The 16,584-nt window shown below is 27.7% G+C and overlaps 1 protein-coding gene and 1 pseudogene across 1 annotated transcript; both read left to right on the forward strand.

Annotated features, from left to right (window-relative positions):
- Positions 1-610: 610 nt before the first annotated feature.
- Positions 611-2,194, forward strand: LOC110629479 (protein LIGHT-DEPENDENT SHORT HYPOCOTYLS 3). The gene has a single exon (XM_021776464.2). It carries the CDS (start codon positions 1,168-1,170, stop codon positions 1,741-1,743), a length of 576 nt encoding a protein of 191 aa, XP_021632156.1. The 5' UTR covers positions 611-1,167; the 3' UTR covers positions 1,744-2,194.
- Positions 1,952-16,516, forward strand: LOC110630088 (annotated as a pseudogene).
- The last annotated feature ends 68 nt before the right edge of the window (positions 16,517-16,584 follow it).

Here is a 16,584-nt window from a genome sequence, read left to right on the forward strand (position 1 = left end):
AAGATATTTATTTTATTGCAGACGACCCCATGTGTAGCTTTTAATTAATCAAATTATTTTTTTTTCTTAGAATAGGAAAAACTATTTATTTTAGAGGTTAGATGTCAAAATATATCCAAATTTGTATTGCAGGTACCTCTCAACCAATAAAAGAGAAGGAATATATTATTAATATATATATATTTTTTTTAAAGCACTTTGTATGGGCCAGTATGTTGAAGTCGTTTAAAGGGAAGATGGGCTAAAATAAAAATGTCAGAAAATAAAGATGGAATTTACATGAGAAATAAAAAATAAATAAATAAATAAATTCTCACAAGGACAAGGGTATTCCTGTAACTGAGAAAGGAACTGTCATTCAAGACTACAGCTTCAATAAACAAAAATAAAAATAAATTATTAAAATTTTTACCCTTCAAAAACTTTCCTGTCTCCATTTTAACCTACTTCCCTAACATTTACCATTTTCACAAGCCCTAGCTCTCTCTCTCAATTCAAAAATCAAGATGAATAATAATATTTATATATACACATTTTTATTAATAATAATCATAATCCATTAACCAGTAAGAGCAGAGTTGTTGCACCTTTTTTAGTGAAAAAAAAAAAAAAAAAAGGAAAACCCAATCACCATTCACCGAGCAATTCAGACAACAAAGGATTAGAGCAAAAAATCCACTTATAGTCTCAACTTTTTTTCTAGTATTGCTCAAACAAACAAACTCCAAGATTGCCAAAGAGTAAGAAAGAACTCTTCCTCTCTCATCATCATCATCTCTGCACTTTCCCTCTTTCTCCTTAATTATAATATCCACAACTCATAATCTTCCTTAATTTGTTGCTCCTATTTCTCTCTCCTCAAAAATGGAAATTCTCTGTAATATCAATCAATAGTCTATCACAAACTTTCCTTTTTTCTTTCCTTTTAGAGTTTAGTCTTCTCTTTCTCTCTGCTGCTTGTTTTCATCAACAGTCTTCTGAATTCCTGCTGGGTTTATCAAGAAACCAAAGATTCACTTCTTCTCTCTTTAGGTTTTTCAGTTATTAATCCAGAGAGTGGAGCAGTAACCCTAGAAGAAGAACCAGTTTTCAGGAGGAATAACAAAACAGCGCATATTCAATTTAATATAAGATCCATCTTAGAAGAAACGAAGCACCCACAAATTCATGGAGTTAATCCCTGAAATGAATGGCTCCAACTCTGAAAACACCAGCTTTAATAACATAAACACCAACACCACCACCACTACTGTCTCGGCGGCAACTTCATCATCACCGTCATCATCCGCCACTCCTAGCCGCTATGAGAACCAAAAGCGGCGAGACTGGAACACCTTTGGTCAATATCTCAAGAATCATAGACCTCCCCTCTCTCTTTCCAGGTGCAGTGGTGCTCATGTCCTTGAATTTCTTCGATATCTCGACCAATTTGGCAAGACCAAGGTGCACACGCCAATCTGCTCATTTTATGGTCACCCAAATCCACCAGCTCCCTGCCCATGCCCTCTTCGTCAGGCTTGGGGGAGTCTCGACGCGCTCATCGGACGCCTCAGGGCAGCTTTCGAGGAAAATGGAGGAAAACCTGAAGCAAACCCTTTTGGAGCTCGTGCAGTAAGACTTTATCTTCGTGAGGTTCGTGATTTGCAATCCAAAGCGAGAGGTATTAGCTACGAGAAAAAGAAGCGTAAGCGTCCACCACAGCAGCAAATCCAAGCTCTGCCGCCACCATCAGGTGCAACATAAACATATCTTCAAAAAAACGAAAGAAACAAAGAGCCCTTTTGGCTACTCTCTTCATAATCATCACCTTGTATGTGGGTACTTCTCTTCTCTTTTCTTTTCTTTTCCTTTTGGTCCAAGTAATGATCTTTTTTAGTAGAATTATTTAGGGTTAGCTGTTTTATTCAAATTTTTTTTTTCTGGGTTATTTTCTGTTTGCTTTCACGGAACAATGGCTAGATCTGGGAATACATTGAATCTGCTTTTGATGCAAACAGTGGCAGTAGTAGTGGGACTAGTGGTAATGGTACTAGAAGAATTGATTGTACTTGCAGTAGTTTCTGGTCTTATGTGGAACTGAGAGAGCATCTAATTGCTCATAGACTTACATGTACTTGAATATTCACGTATGCCAAGCCATAGATTTGCATACCAATGTCTGTATCTTCAATTCATTTCCTCCTTTACTTTCTCTGTGTGTCTGCCTCTCTCTCTTCTTTGTTTCTTTCTTTCTTTCTATCTCTGTCTGTCTTTTCTTTGGACATTTTTAAGGCTTGAAGGTCTTTACATAAGAATGATATGTACACTTGTTTTAATGGTTGGAGTTGCAGAGATAGAGAGATGATGCTCAGTTATTTTTCTGCTAGCATCTTTATTTCTGACTTCTTCTTTCAATTGCTCTCTATTATGTTGCTGCCTTTTACTGCTTTACTGTCTCTGAAACAACTATAAGAACTATAGGAAATTGGTGCTGTCTAAAGAAAGAGAATCATTTATATATTTATATTTATATTGATAAATTCTTAAAAAATTATTATTAGTTATGATAATGCATTGTCTTAAGATGTTGATTTCTTGCATGTTTATTTTTGTAATTACACTCTATTTTGAGTTATTCTCTTTTGTATTATTACTATTATTCTCTTTATTGCTGATGTTTTCTTCATAGTGCTGTCATTTCACTTGAAAGGGGAAAAAAATTAATAAAGATAATGGAAAATGGCAGACAGTGCTAATTAGTCATGGATTTAGAGAATTAATTAATTAATCTCATGTCTCCAATAATTAGACCTCTTTTTACTAAGTCAAATTTCTCCTTCCATTTCCCTTATTTTCCAAATTAGTATCATTAGAGATATTCTAGAAAGAGGAAGAAATGATTCTCCCAATCCCACCAATAGAAAAGAAGAAAGAAAATGAAGACAGAGGAAGATAAAGCAGTTCTTGATGAAACCTAAAAACCTTACTTTAATCAAATTTGATGTCCAATCAAAATGGAAGATATGTATATGCTTAGATATAAAAATAGGAGAAGAAAAGACAGAAAGTCTACTTCCTCTGATGATTTGTATGGTCTATATATTCTTGCTAATACTAGGCATTTAGGTTTATATTATATGAGAAAAGTTGTAAAACAAAAATGAATTTGTTGATCAAAGATTTTTCTTTTTGGTCTCATCATCTTATTGTCTGAAGATGACAAAATACATATCTTTATATTCTTTGCCAAATGCTTAGGCATGTTAGGAAATGTTTGGATTCATCATTTCATGGGTTTTTTTTTTTTTTTTTTTTTTGAGTTAATTCAAATATTATATCTATATCTATATATGCTATTTCTTGGCTTTGTTGAATGTGATTCCAAGTAATTAAACACTTGTTTGTGAATTGTCCTTTGTAAGAACTTAATTCTTTATTTATATCCTGTGATTGTTCTTCCTAAAAAATTAAATTGAAAATAGAAATCATTGAAATATTTTATTTTCTTCAATTCTATTTCAAATTTTCAATTTTATTTTTAGGTGAATTTAGAAATGAAATTCTTGATTGAAGTAGCTTGGGAATGACACATTTTTTGCTAATTATGCTTGAATTTTGTTTATTGTTTAGTCATTTGAGCCAAATAAATAACAATACTAAACGATCTATACAGCTCTATGTATTAATAATGGAATGCTGTACAAATAATAAGTGTAACTCATATAATAGCAGAAATTAATATAATAAAATAATTGATAATAATAATAAATTTTTTAAATATATTAATTTAATTAATTCAAATTCACGCAATTAAATTTAGAATTATTCATAAATTTTAGAATATTCCATATTTAGAGTTTAAACTCGAAAATCTTATTAAATTAATTCCAGCTATTTACCATTTTGTATCACATCTTGATTTTGGCAGAATTTTGGGCTTGATGGTATACACCATCTAATTAATAATTGGTACATAATTAAAATATTAATAGTTTTCTGATTTTTAATTGATTAGGTACAGAAATTATTTTATGTATCCTACAAGTAATTGAAAATTTTCCTTGCTTTTCAACTTATTGATTATTCATTTATATTTGCTAGGATTCTGTGATTATCTCCTCCCTAATTTCTGATAGCCTTTCTTGTAGATATAAACTAATCACAATTTCTCAAATATATTAGTAAAATATAATTTACTAATATATATATATTAATAAACAACTGATTTAACTCCATCGAAGTTTTAATCAATATCATTTATTTAAAACGATATAAAAGAATCGAAAAATTAAAAGTCAAAAAATCTTATTAAAATTCTTAAAAATTGGATACTAAATTTTAAATAGTTAAGAAAATATTATTTATAATAAAAAATTTAATATGTAAAATTATAAAAATATTTAAAATATTAATTAAAATATAAAATTAATCATTAAACAGTGAAATTTTCGTCTCAAATTTTGTGATAAGTTTGCTGCTCTAGTCATATTTTAAACGCGTCTCAAATTTCTTTTCTGAAAAAATTACCGTGAATTTCTATTAAATATCGATAATAAAAATTAGAATCGGTCAAAATCTATCGTAATATACGTATATATACTGAAATAAAAATCAGAAGATAATATGTTAAGATTGTTTTTGAAATTTTATTAGAAATCAAAAGTTTTTAATCAATTGATTTTTTAACATAGTATTAAAATTTTTAGATTAAAATATTAAAATAAAATTGGCCTCTATTAACATTTATAAAACAGAAACCTGTAGAGGTGTAACGAGAGAAGTAAGCTAATTAAGCTAGGTGGGTAGGTAGCCTTTTATATAAAATAATCTATGGAATGACCAGAGATTGATAAACAAGTCAACCATCTAAATTTTAGATTATTTGGTTTTTTGCTTCAAATCATTGCCCTAAATTAGTGAACTCAATTGCCTTATGGCCAGTGAATATATATATATATATATAGAAGTTGATCGACCAATCATCATTGGTGATTTTTTTTTAGACCAATTAGAAATAGAATTGAATTATAAATTAAAATTATAATAATTTCCGTTATATGGAAATTAAGTACCACGATATGAAATAAAGAGATCTGCTCTAAGTCGTATTGAAATAATCTAAAAACATATAAAATTTTGAATTTAAATTCAATTCGATTATATATACATAAGATTTATCCCAAGAGAAATATTAGCAACGATTATTTTTTTAATTGTTTATTTGATGATTTTGATTTTGATTTTATTAATTAAAAATACAATAATTAATAATTAACTAAAAATAAAAATTAATATAATCAACGCTTTTTCTTCGGAAATAACTTAAAAAAATAATAGTTACTATTTAATTTTTTTAGGAACATTTGTGATTTTATTATGAAATTAATTAACGTATTAAACTCTACTTATAATGGACACTCGTTACTAATAAATGAATAATTACATTCACGAATTTATAGTTAAAATAATATTTAGTATTAACGATCTCATTTAAAAAAAATTTATAATAATTAATAATCAAATCAAAAAATTATCTAATAGTATACTCTAATAAATTAATTACTTGAATAACTGAAGGGCATTCGATTCAATCAGAATTTACCGTCGATCTTTACTCTTTATTCAACTTAAAATTTCAACAATCTATAATATTTATATTTTTTTATTATAAAAAAATCTGAATAACACCAGATTTTAGCTATCATAAACTCTCCATATAAATTACATACAATAGCATCTAAATCCATAAAATTCAGATTTGGACCGATACATGCATTCACATTGATTTTCATTTATCATTCCGATAGCCATTGCCATGAATACAAGTGGTTCAAACTTAGAGCAACAGGTTGAAGCAGCAGCAGTCGAATTTTATATAAATCGTAAAATCATGTAGAAAACTTGAGAGAGGCTATTTGCTGATGTACACAGGCGAAAATAATCGTGTATTCTCATTATTAATTCTCTCCAATAAATATATTTTTATTATTAAAATATAAAATATTAATTATAGTAAAGAATTAAGGTGGACAGAAATATGTCGTTTCGATTCAGACTTCTTTATTATTATTATATTATTATTATTATTATTATTATTATTTATTATTATTATACTCTTAATAATAAATTATTAGAGATTAGTATGACTTTATTGACCAATAAAATCTAAAAATTAAATTCGATAAAATGATTAAATAATTAATAGAATTAATTAAATAATATCTTATATTAATTTTAAAAAATTTAGAAATTAAATAATTACTTTATGCTTAAAAATGCACAGAGTACAAAGGCATCTCCATGGTGCATTTGAATTAATATAGTATAATTTTAAATAAAAGATAAAATATAATTTTTGATATATAATATTAATTAATAGCATCCATATAAAATGAAGAACATAAAGAGCAAGCAGATGAGCAAATCTTTACGACTATTATAATATTTTTTGTCGAGGCAATAAAAGCCAAAATTGGCTTTTGTCTGTAAAGTCTAATTTGCCTAAAAATTTTAATTTCCCAATAAGCTTCTTGTATTTAATTTATCAGTGAAAATTTAAAAAGCTGCAATTCTAAAGGACTAACCTCTGCTTCTTTCCCACGTTCTCCACAGTTCATTGATAACCTCTTACTTTAACAGAAAATTATTATTATTTTTTAAAAATTTATTAATTTATTCTTATTTTAAAATTTATAAAATTAAAATGTTTAATTATTTTAATTTTAATTACAAAAATTAAATAATATAAATATTTAAAATTATAAAAATTAAATAATATATATAATTAAAATTATAAGAGTTTAATGATATAAATAATTTAAAATGAATAACAATTTTTTAATAAAAAGATTAAAAAGTCAGATTTTATAAAATATATAATATTTTATTTTAAAAATATTAAGCTTTACTTTTATTTTTACAATTATAAAATTTTAAATTTAAATTCTCATTAAACCCTTGTTTCAACATCTTCATTAATGGACACGCAATTAGAATATAAGTAATAATTTTTATCATTAAAATTAATAAACTTTAAATTTGATTTCAGTATCAAATAATTATTGTTATGGTGTTCTACATAGAAATTTATTAATATATTTTATTTTTTAAATTAAAATTAAATAATAAAAAATAAATTATATCTATATAAAAAATATTTTCAACATAAAATATTTTTTATGAAAAGTATTTTTTTCATATAAATTATTTTTTTCAAACTAATAGAGATTAAATTTAATTAAATATCTATCATATTAATTCATTAAATATTTTTTAAAAAATTTAATTAAACTAAAATCTCTTAAATATATAAACTTAAAAAATTATATTAATTAAATATAATTTAATTATATTATCAATAATTTATTTAAAAATTCAAAAAGTTACACTTATTATTTATTATATTTTAAATTTTATTGAATTTTTATAAAATGAAAAAGTTATATTGATTGATTGAGAATTAACTTTATTATTTTATAAAAATTTAAATACAATTAAGAAAATTTAGAATATTAATCAAAATTTTTTACAAATCAATAACATCATTAATTTATAATTAATTGTAATAATTTCTATAAATTTAATCATCAAATAAGAGCCTATTTTAGTCTAGCATTTACTGAATTAATTCTCAGTAGTGGAATGATATGTAGGTATATATTTAACAATTAAATATTTATAATTAAGTTTTACGTAATTAAATTACATATTATATTAAATTTAAATATAATTTAAATTAATTAATTAACTGTGATTAATTTAGCTTCAATAATTGATCTTTTTTTTCCTGTCATTATCATGAATTTTCCAATAAGAATAATCAAGCAAAAGTTATAAACAATCTAATTACTGTGCAGGCATCAGCAGATGTGATAAATCCTTGACTAATAAACCTTGAAATGACATAAATAACCCTAACACATCAAAATTAACCAATAATATGATAGAGAGAGAGAAGGAATTTCCCAGAGGAGGAGGTGGTGATCCACTGAAATCAATATCACTGGTCCGAGAATCCTGCATGCTATGGTCATTCTGATTAGACGCCCATATGATGGGACCCATTCAAGGGCTCCACAACAGTGGAAACCCCACGTGCATACCTGGTGTTTATGTCGGCTACAGTCGACGTAAACTCCGGTCCAAATCCAAATACATGCATTTTGCCACGTGTCGCACTGACTGGGATCCACGATTCCTCGATTCACGTGAAACCGTACCATATCGCTGTCGCGTCTCTATCACATACCCTTGCTTATTTTTGGCTCTTTTTTCTTACGGGTATAAAGTGGGTCCCATTTCAGTCAAAATCTTATATGTGGACCCACGTGGGAGCTACGATGGGGCCATGTCCGTCCAGGTGTGCCGCCGGTTGAGATAGACCGTCGTGTACGGAGACACATCGGCTCGGATCAAGAAGGGAAGAAAAACTTTGTTTTGTTTGAAAAGAAAGGGAATTTTTTTTGTTATTTAAAATTATTTTGTTGTGTTGTTCTGAGTTCTGAGACCGAAAGTAAATAATATTATTAATTTATTTAAAAATAATTATAAAAAAGGGCATAGGCTCTTACTTTTGCACCCGGGACTAGGGGACAAAATTCTCATCATCAAATTACTCAAGTAAAATTACTTTACCCTCTACTTTTGACAAATTTCAAAATTAAATAATTAAATTTATCTCTCGACTACATAGTGAAACTAAAAAATATTAAATTTTATTTTACAGTTTAAAAATATTTTTAAATTATAATGAAAATATTAAATATAATTAAATAAAGTGAGTAAAGTATAGATTAAATTTTTAGATTCTGATAAATAATATTTTTATTTAACTTTTTATTAATAATTTTAAGGTACATTTGATGTTGTATTAATTTTAGAAGGAGAAGAAAATAAATAGTAAAAAACAAAAGAAAATAATTGAAGAAAAAAAATTATTTTAACCATTCTTTTTAGAAAAAGAAAATTTTATTTATATATTGTTTTAAAATAATTTTAAAAAGTAAACTTGTGATTTTTATGTAGAAAGTACACTTTCAATCTGTAAATTTATTATTTTTCCTCTAAAAAATAAAATAAAACTAAAAAATATCATATCATATTATTTATTTTCTTCAACATTCAAATAAAGGCTAAACTCTCTAGTTTACTAAATTAATTATTTAATGCTATTAGGTTTAAAGCACATTATTTAATTTTTATATTTTTACTAGTCTCGAGTTATTTTAAATATTAGACCGAATTAATTCAAGAAAAAAAAATTACCCCTTTTTGGATATTAATAAAATAAAATCTCTATTTATCAAAAAAAAAAAAAAGAGTTGTACAACGATGGAGCTGCTAATTATGAGACCAATAGATTAACAAGATTTGAATCCACAAGCTTCTTTAAGGTGGTGGGGGGGCCTCCCTATTAGGGCTTGTGATGCATGTAATTAAACAGAGAGAATCCGAATCTGGATATTGATGTAATAAGGTGATATAGATGGGGGCCTGCCATTTGTGACTAATGACCACGTGTCGTACTTCATCTCATGTATCTTTCTCCCTGTACTATGTTTATACCATGTGGTAATTATGACAACTCCATGCAGAGCTTCTCTGTTAAATTACTGATTAATTAACGTGGTCTTTCAAAGCTCCTTTTCTGGTCATCATTTTCAGTTGTTTGTTTTGTTATCTTCACCAAGATTCAAAGGCAGATAGTTAAAGGTAAAGAGAAAAAGTCTCAATTTTATGACAAAAGACAAAAGAATTTACCTAGACTTAAAAAGGGGGAGGTCCGTAATCTAGATGAGTTAGGGTTAGGTGGTGCTTAGATCTATATTCAAATTTGGTACCATCTTGTAAATAGTATAATTATAGCCCAGAAAGCTTCTCATCCAGTTGATTCGCCACCCTATGCATTGCTAGCATACTGTTTAACTACTTGGGTAAATTTCAATTTTCACCATATTTTCTTGGAAGGCTAAGCTTTTCGGGGAAAATGTATGATAATAATTTAGCTTCAGAGGTACTGGCTATATGTGGGTCTGGTCTCCTAACATTATCAGAGCGACAATTGGATCAATTTTAAAACCTCATCACTCAATAACAAGATTCAAACATTTGAAGTACGGATCAGCGTCTGTTGTAACTGTACGGTGTAGAGCCACGGATGTAGAAATTTAAATAATGAATTTTATTTTATTTTTTTAATGAAAATTTCAGTTTTATTTAATTTATAAAAATTATTTATCTATATGCATTAAATTTTTAAAGTAAAATTTAATTTTAAGTGAAAAAATAAAAAAATTTCACATACATAAAATTTTATAAATTAAATTAATTTGCTCAAAATAAATATTAAAAATAAAATTTTAGAATTTTTTAATATAAAAAAATTATTATCTATTAAAAATATTATTTAATTTTAATATTTTGATTTATATTTAAATTTTTTTAAATTTAAAATATAATAATAAATTATTAAATTCATTTTTTATTTATACTAAATGTTAATATTAATTGCACTCTAAATTTTCACGAAATAATAAAATTATTGTCATTTAATTTTGTCGATATATAAAAATTTAAAATATCATCAATAAATTTAAAGTGTAATTAATAATATATGAAATTAATTTAATATTTTTTATAAATAATTAATTTATATTTAATTATCATAATTTTTATAATTTCAAGAATTTAATGTATTAATTTCAATTATCACATAATCTATGTATATATTAAGTAAATAAATTAAATAATTAATGAATAAATTATCTTACATTAAATAGAATATGTGAAATTAAAATCTCAAAAATTAAATATAATTTTTTTAAATAAAAAATAAATTAAAATCGCTGTTTTAAAATTATATTGATGTTGAGACTTTATTTATAAACGAAATAGTATTAGATTTCTGACCTTTTAGAAATTTTACTAATTTTTATTTCTATAAAAATTACTCAATTAAAACGCTAATATATTATTTAATCCATTTATTATAATAACTATTAATTAATTTATTGTACATTTTGTAAAAAAAATAAATATTTAAATATAATTAAATTATTTAATTCATTTATTATAATAATTATTAGTCAATTTATTGTACATTTAATTAAAAAAATATAAATATTTAAATATATAAAAATTAAATAATATATATAATTAAAATTTTATAGACTAAATAATATAAATATTTAAGACATATTAATAAATTTATAAAAATTAAAATATTTATTTTATAAAATATAAAAATATTTTAATTAAATAATGTTTAAATAGAATAAATTAATAATTTTTAAAAAATATAAAAACCGGATGATAATTTTCTTTCCAGTTATTTAAAATTAATAAAAATTTCATAAATATCCTATAAAATTTTCAAAATGTTTAGGGACTCATAACCTCCCTAGCTCCTAAATGGTCCGTGATTGATGGCGTGGGAAGATATATAGATATAGTTAATTAGATGAAAGAAAATTGAAAAATTTTATTTTAAAACTTTAATTAAAATTTTAATTTTAAAAATTTAATTAAAAATTTTATTTTAAAAATAATACATAAATAAAAGATTTCAGCTTTAATTATTGAGAAAAAAAAATTTTAACTAAGATTGTAAATTACAGGTATAATACAATTCTTACTAAATCCGATGTATGATAAATTTAAGTTATAAATAAATCTGCGCAAGACTCATTATTATTCATATATATAGAGAGAGAGAGAAGCAATAAGGACTTCTCTGTCTGAATGTGGGAGATGAGAAAGGGAAAGGGATTGGACCCCATTTTATTTTGGAGTTTTGTCGCCCTATCTTTGTTTTCGTTTTCCAAGAAAAAGAATAGCTGCTTAATTCTGTAGATCTTGGGTTGCGATTCTATAATTTTCATGAGTTTTCCACTCGGTTCTCGGAAATTGTTCATTTCCATTTTTTTATATAAAATAATTTATATGGAATGAGTATATGGTAAATAAAATAATTATACTAAATACATTTTGATTTTAAAATAATTGCATTACACTCTTATCATACACATGTAATTTCAAACATATTTTTATATTTAATAATAATATCTCTGATAACCTACGGATCTTTTCTAGTCCAGGAATAAGGGCGGATCCAAAAGAAAGTCACAGATCCAAAACCCATCAAATCATATACTCGAGTGGCGGCTCGACTTCACGAGTCTGGACCGGCAACTCAAGATAATCCGGATTAGATATGAGCACAAGCCCCATAAGAGAGTAGGCCCAATCACTCACCAGCCCTACCCGCATGCGCTCTGAAGAGTATTAAATGGCCGTTACGCATGGAGCAGGTGCCTGACACGTCCGTACGTACGGGCCTGAGTGACAAGGACAGGAAATACTATATACCGAGGGGTCTTCTCTTGCAAGGGGGCATCTTCTTCTTTTTCCTCTTCCGCCTGGACTCCATTTTTATATTCTCTGCAACTCTTGCCTGAATACATTCCTCTAATTCATGAAACCTGACTTGAACGTCGGAGGGTCTCCGCCGGGGCATCCCCGGTAGATCCCTGACCTATTTTTTCTTATTTTGCAGATTCTTTTCTCAAATAGAACATGGAGAGACCCATTTGATGAACCCATATGATAGGTCAAGAAAAAAGTCAGATCTATCGTGGACCAGGAGGAGAAAAAGATTTATCAATCTCAAATAGTTTATAAGATAAAAAAATATATAAGGTGAAAATAAATTATTATTTTATTTTATGAAAAAACAGATAAATTTTAGAAAAAAAAATTTATATTTTTCTATTGTATATTTGCATGAAGCGGGATTTAGCTTATTCAACCGTAACCATCTTAATTGAACTAGTTTTTGTGACCACCGGTCCTCAAATGGTTAGATATTGGGCCTGAAACTGGAGCCGATGGTTTGAGTGGGCAAAACCATTGAGCCACATGAGACGTGCTTAGGCTTGCTCTAATAAGGCAGCCCGTTTCTTCCGCCTATATTTTGGTCCATGGGCGATGCTGCTTGGTTTAGGCTATTGGCGCTATTGTCTTTGTATGTATTTGCCTTTGATGATTTGAGCCTTCTCCAGACCAGACGAAGTTGGTGTGTGCTCTTGATGCTTCGAAGGCTCGTCGGAATGGTCCTTGGTCGGAGAGAAGTAGCAGTGGCGGATTCCTTGTGCTGCTGCTAGGATTCCACTGTATAGGTCTTGGGCCAGGTTTTATTTATTATGGGCCTTTGGGTTTCTTTTGCTATTTATCAAACTAATCTGTATTATATTTGGACTGAGCCTTTCCCATTATGAATAAAAAAAATTTCTAAAAATATAAATATTATTATAAAGTATATAAAATATATTTAATTAAACTCTCTTTAATAAAATCAATCAAATCGGATGCTGGAAAAATCTCGACCTGCCGGTATCCCTCCTCTTTTTTTTTCAGAAGATTATATAGAAATATAAGTTGAATTAAATTTTTGTATTTCTATTTAAAAATTAAATAAATTTAATTTAATTTTGTATTAATTAAATTCTTGTGTTTTTATTTAAGGATCAAATAAATTATAATATAATATTATTTTTAATAATAAAATATTATATTTTAATAATAAAAATATTTTTATATAATAAAAGTTTATTTTTGTAATTTTAAAAATTATTTATTATATATATATAATTTTTATGTTAATTAAAATATTAAATTTTTAAAATTTAAATTATGAAAATAATATTTTATTATTAAAAAAATAATATTATATGTCTTCATCCCATATTTTTTTATATTTTAAATTATTAGTTATTTTTTAATAAAATTGAGAAAAAATATAAAAATTTCAAGAAGAGAAATTAGTACAATCTGATTTTGAGAATGAAATTTTATTGAGAAAATGAAATTCTTAAGATGAATTTAGGAAGGAAGTAATAGAAAGAAAAGAGCACATGGAGAGAGAAAAATTAGGGATTAGAGAATATTGTTAAAGTTAAAATATATTCTCTTTTCATTTCTCTTTTATTTATATAAATCGTAAATTAACAGAATATATAAATAAAATAATATTTAATAAAAGTTCAAGAATTTAAATATTTAATTTAAAAATATAAAAATCGAATTATGTTAAAATTTAACCATAAAATTTGAATTGGTCTCATTTAGGTGGAAGAAAAGGGAAAGTATAAGACTTAAATGGACTTTTTTCCTATTATATAGAATATAAGGCCAAAAGGCCGAAAGAAGTCAATTCGCACCATCTTCTTCGACAGGCTCGATAAGTCTGGTTCGTTGCCAATAAGATCTCCCAAACTCTCATCTCCATCGGCATTCCCGCTGGATTCATCGCCCATCTCGATGCCGTTCACGACGATATTGGCATCCTCACGGCCCGTAATATGTAGTGCTCTTCAGCAAATCTGGTAATACTGACGAGTTGTTTGAGCCTTGCCGTGTGCTAATGGCGCTTTCCCTGTATCTTTGATGTCCGTGGAAGGCAATGCACTTGCTGTCGTTTGTGAATTGTGATATGAATGTGCATTTTCCTTCGGAGAGGGAATTGTGTCCGTTTGATTTGGCTCCGGTGACTTCCACAGCTATACAGATGGTTTTTGGGGATGCTTGGCGATTGCGCTAATGAAAGCTATAATTTGATCAAGGATGAGTACGCTGCTAATTATCCTGCTGGGAGGATCGGAAAAGTCTTGATTTTAAGGTCAGTTCATTCTTCTTTTTGTCCTTTGTGATTTTTCATTTCTGAATTCTTTCATTATCATCAGCATCATCATTATTGGGGCGATATTCAATTAGATTGAATATCAGTGGATCTTTGATTTCTCTCAAGTGTGTTTAATTTGCTTTTGCATCTTTCGGATTAGCATTTGATTATAGCATATTAATGGAGTTAATTATCTGTATTCTTAAGGTGTGATTTGTATGATTAGTTACAATGTAGGCTCCAATTCCACACTCTCAGCACAGAATTACTCAATAAATGATTTTTTAATTTTTGAGTAATTGCTTAGAAAAATTATTATATGAACCTAAGGTGCGACTTCATCAATCTGAGTTGGTACACTCAACGATTAATAATTTTCAACTATTACTAATAATTAAAAAAAAAAATCAATAATTTTATTAAAAAATAAAATTTAATAAATTGAAATTTACCTTAAACTACCATAAATGTCATGATTAGATTAGTGGTGGTGTGGGTTTTGGTGGTTGGTTTTAGATTATGTGATGATTTGTCGACCTTAGCTTAATTAGATAATGTTCCAGAAGCACTAAATAGGTTTCCTTGCATGCAATTCCTTCAACCTCCTGAAGGCTGAGAATATAAAAGGAATAACTGTTGCCAATTTCATCTGATCTCTAGTCTAGCTATACTAAGACTCATGATGCATGTGCACTATAATGGTGGAGCAAGGGGTTGTGTGTTTGTTTGGGTTAGCAGTGCTTTTGTGGACTTGCAATTGCATGTTGAGATGGTAACCTTGCTGCGGTATCGTATTTGATGTGGCTGTACCGAAATTATTTTATTGGATAACTGATTGCCTCCTGGCTGGTGGAAAAATGCAACATCATTGAAGAGAAATTAAAGTTGGTCCTTTGATTGAATCATGGGATATGAATGCAGCTTATTCCCTAGTATGCTTCTTCAAATTTCCACATACCATGTACAAGCCAATGTGTTGCCACAAAGATTTCCTGTGAAACAATATTATATGAAGTTTTCTTTTGGTTTTAATCTTGTTCTCACTTTCTTTTCTGAACTGGGCTATTTTATGGAACCCAATCCCCATAGCATTCCCTTGTTTTCTGAAGTGAGTATTGGCAAACCACACCTCTGCGCTACTTGCCCCCCCCATGTTATCATTCTGTATCATGGAAACTGTTGCTTAAAGTTCCATAATTTTTGTGTTTGCATGTGTGGAACATTGAGCCAGGAATCCCTAAGTTGCGGAGTACGTAGTTGTATATGTGCAGGTAAAAGATGTTATGAACAAGCAACATGAGCTTCCAGTCTACAGGGAAGGAGATCAGGTAATGGATCAGCTAGTTGATCTAACAAGGTTGTGGCTGCCTGCTTGTTATCGATGAAGAATATCACCTGATTGGAACTTCTAGAAATGGGGATCTTAGGCGTACTTTCAAGGCTAGTGGGAATACACCTTCAAACTCGGTTAGAGTTTTTTTTTTTTTTTTTTAGAACAATTAATCCTAGGGCTGTAAAGTGCTTGGTAATTTTGTTGCTGATGCTATGGCCCTAGAAAATTTTATTTTAGAGTACATAATGGAAAATGCTTGTATGATTATATTTTAGTTGCCTCTGCCAATATGGCAAATTATGATAGAGCTTATTAGGGAGAGGGGAGAAGGATAAGGAGGATTATGGTGACATCACATTATTGAAAGCACAGTTTGCTGTTTCAGGAACGCAAGAACAATTGGTCCAGATGCAATGGCTGTGGAAGCCATGAATAAGACGGAATCACCAACATCCCGTGTACAGTCTTTGCTTCTGATCAATCACCAAGGTATTGCGATTGGTATTAGGGGTGTACATGGTTCTTAATAATTTTGAATCAAATTAAAAATTATAACAAATTATTAAGATTTGTACTAAATTGAACTTAGTTTTAT

This window comes from Manihot esculenta, chromosome 13 (genome assembly GCF_001659605.2).
Source record: "Manihot esculenta cultivar AM560-2 chromosome 13, M.esculenta_v8, whole genome shotgun sequence".
NCBI lineage: Eukaryota > Viridiplantae > Streptophyta > Magnoliopsida > Malpighiales > Euphorbiaceae > Manihot > Manihot esculenta.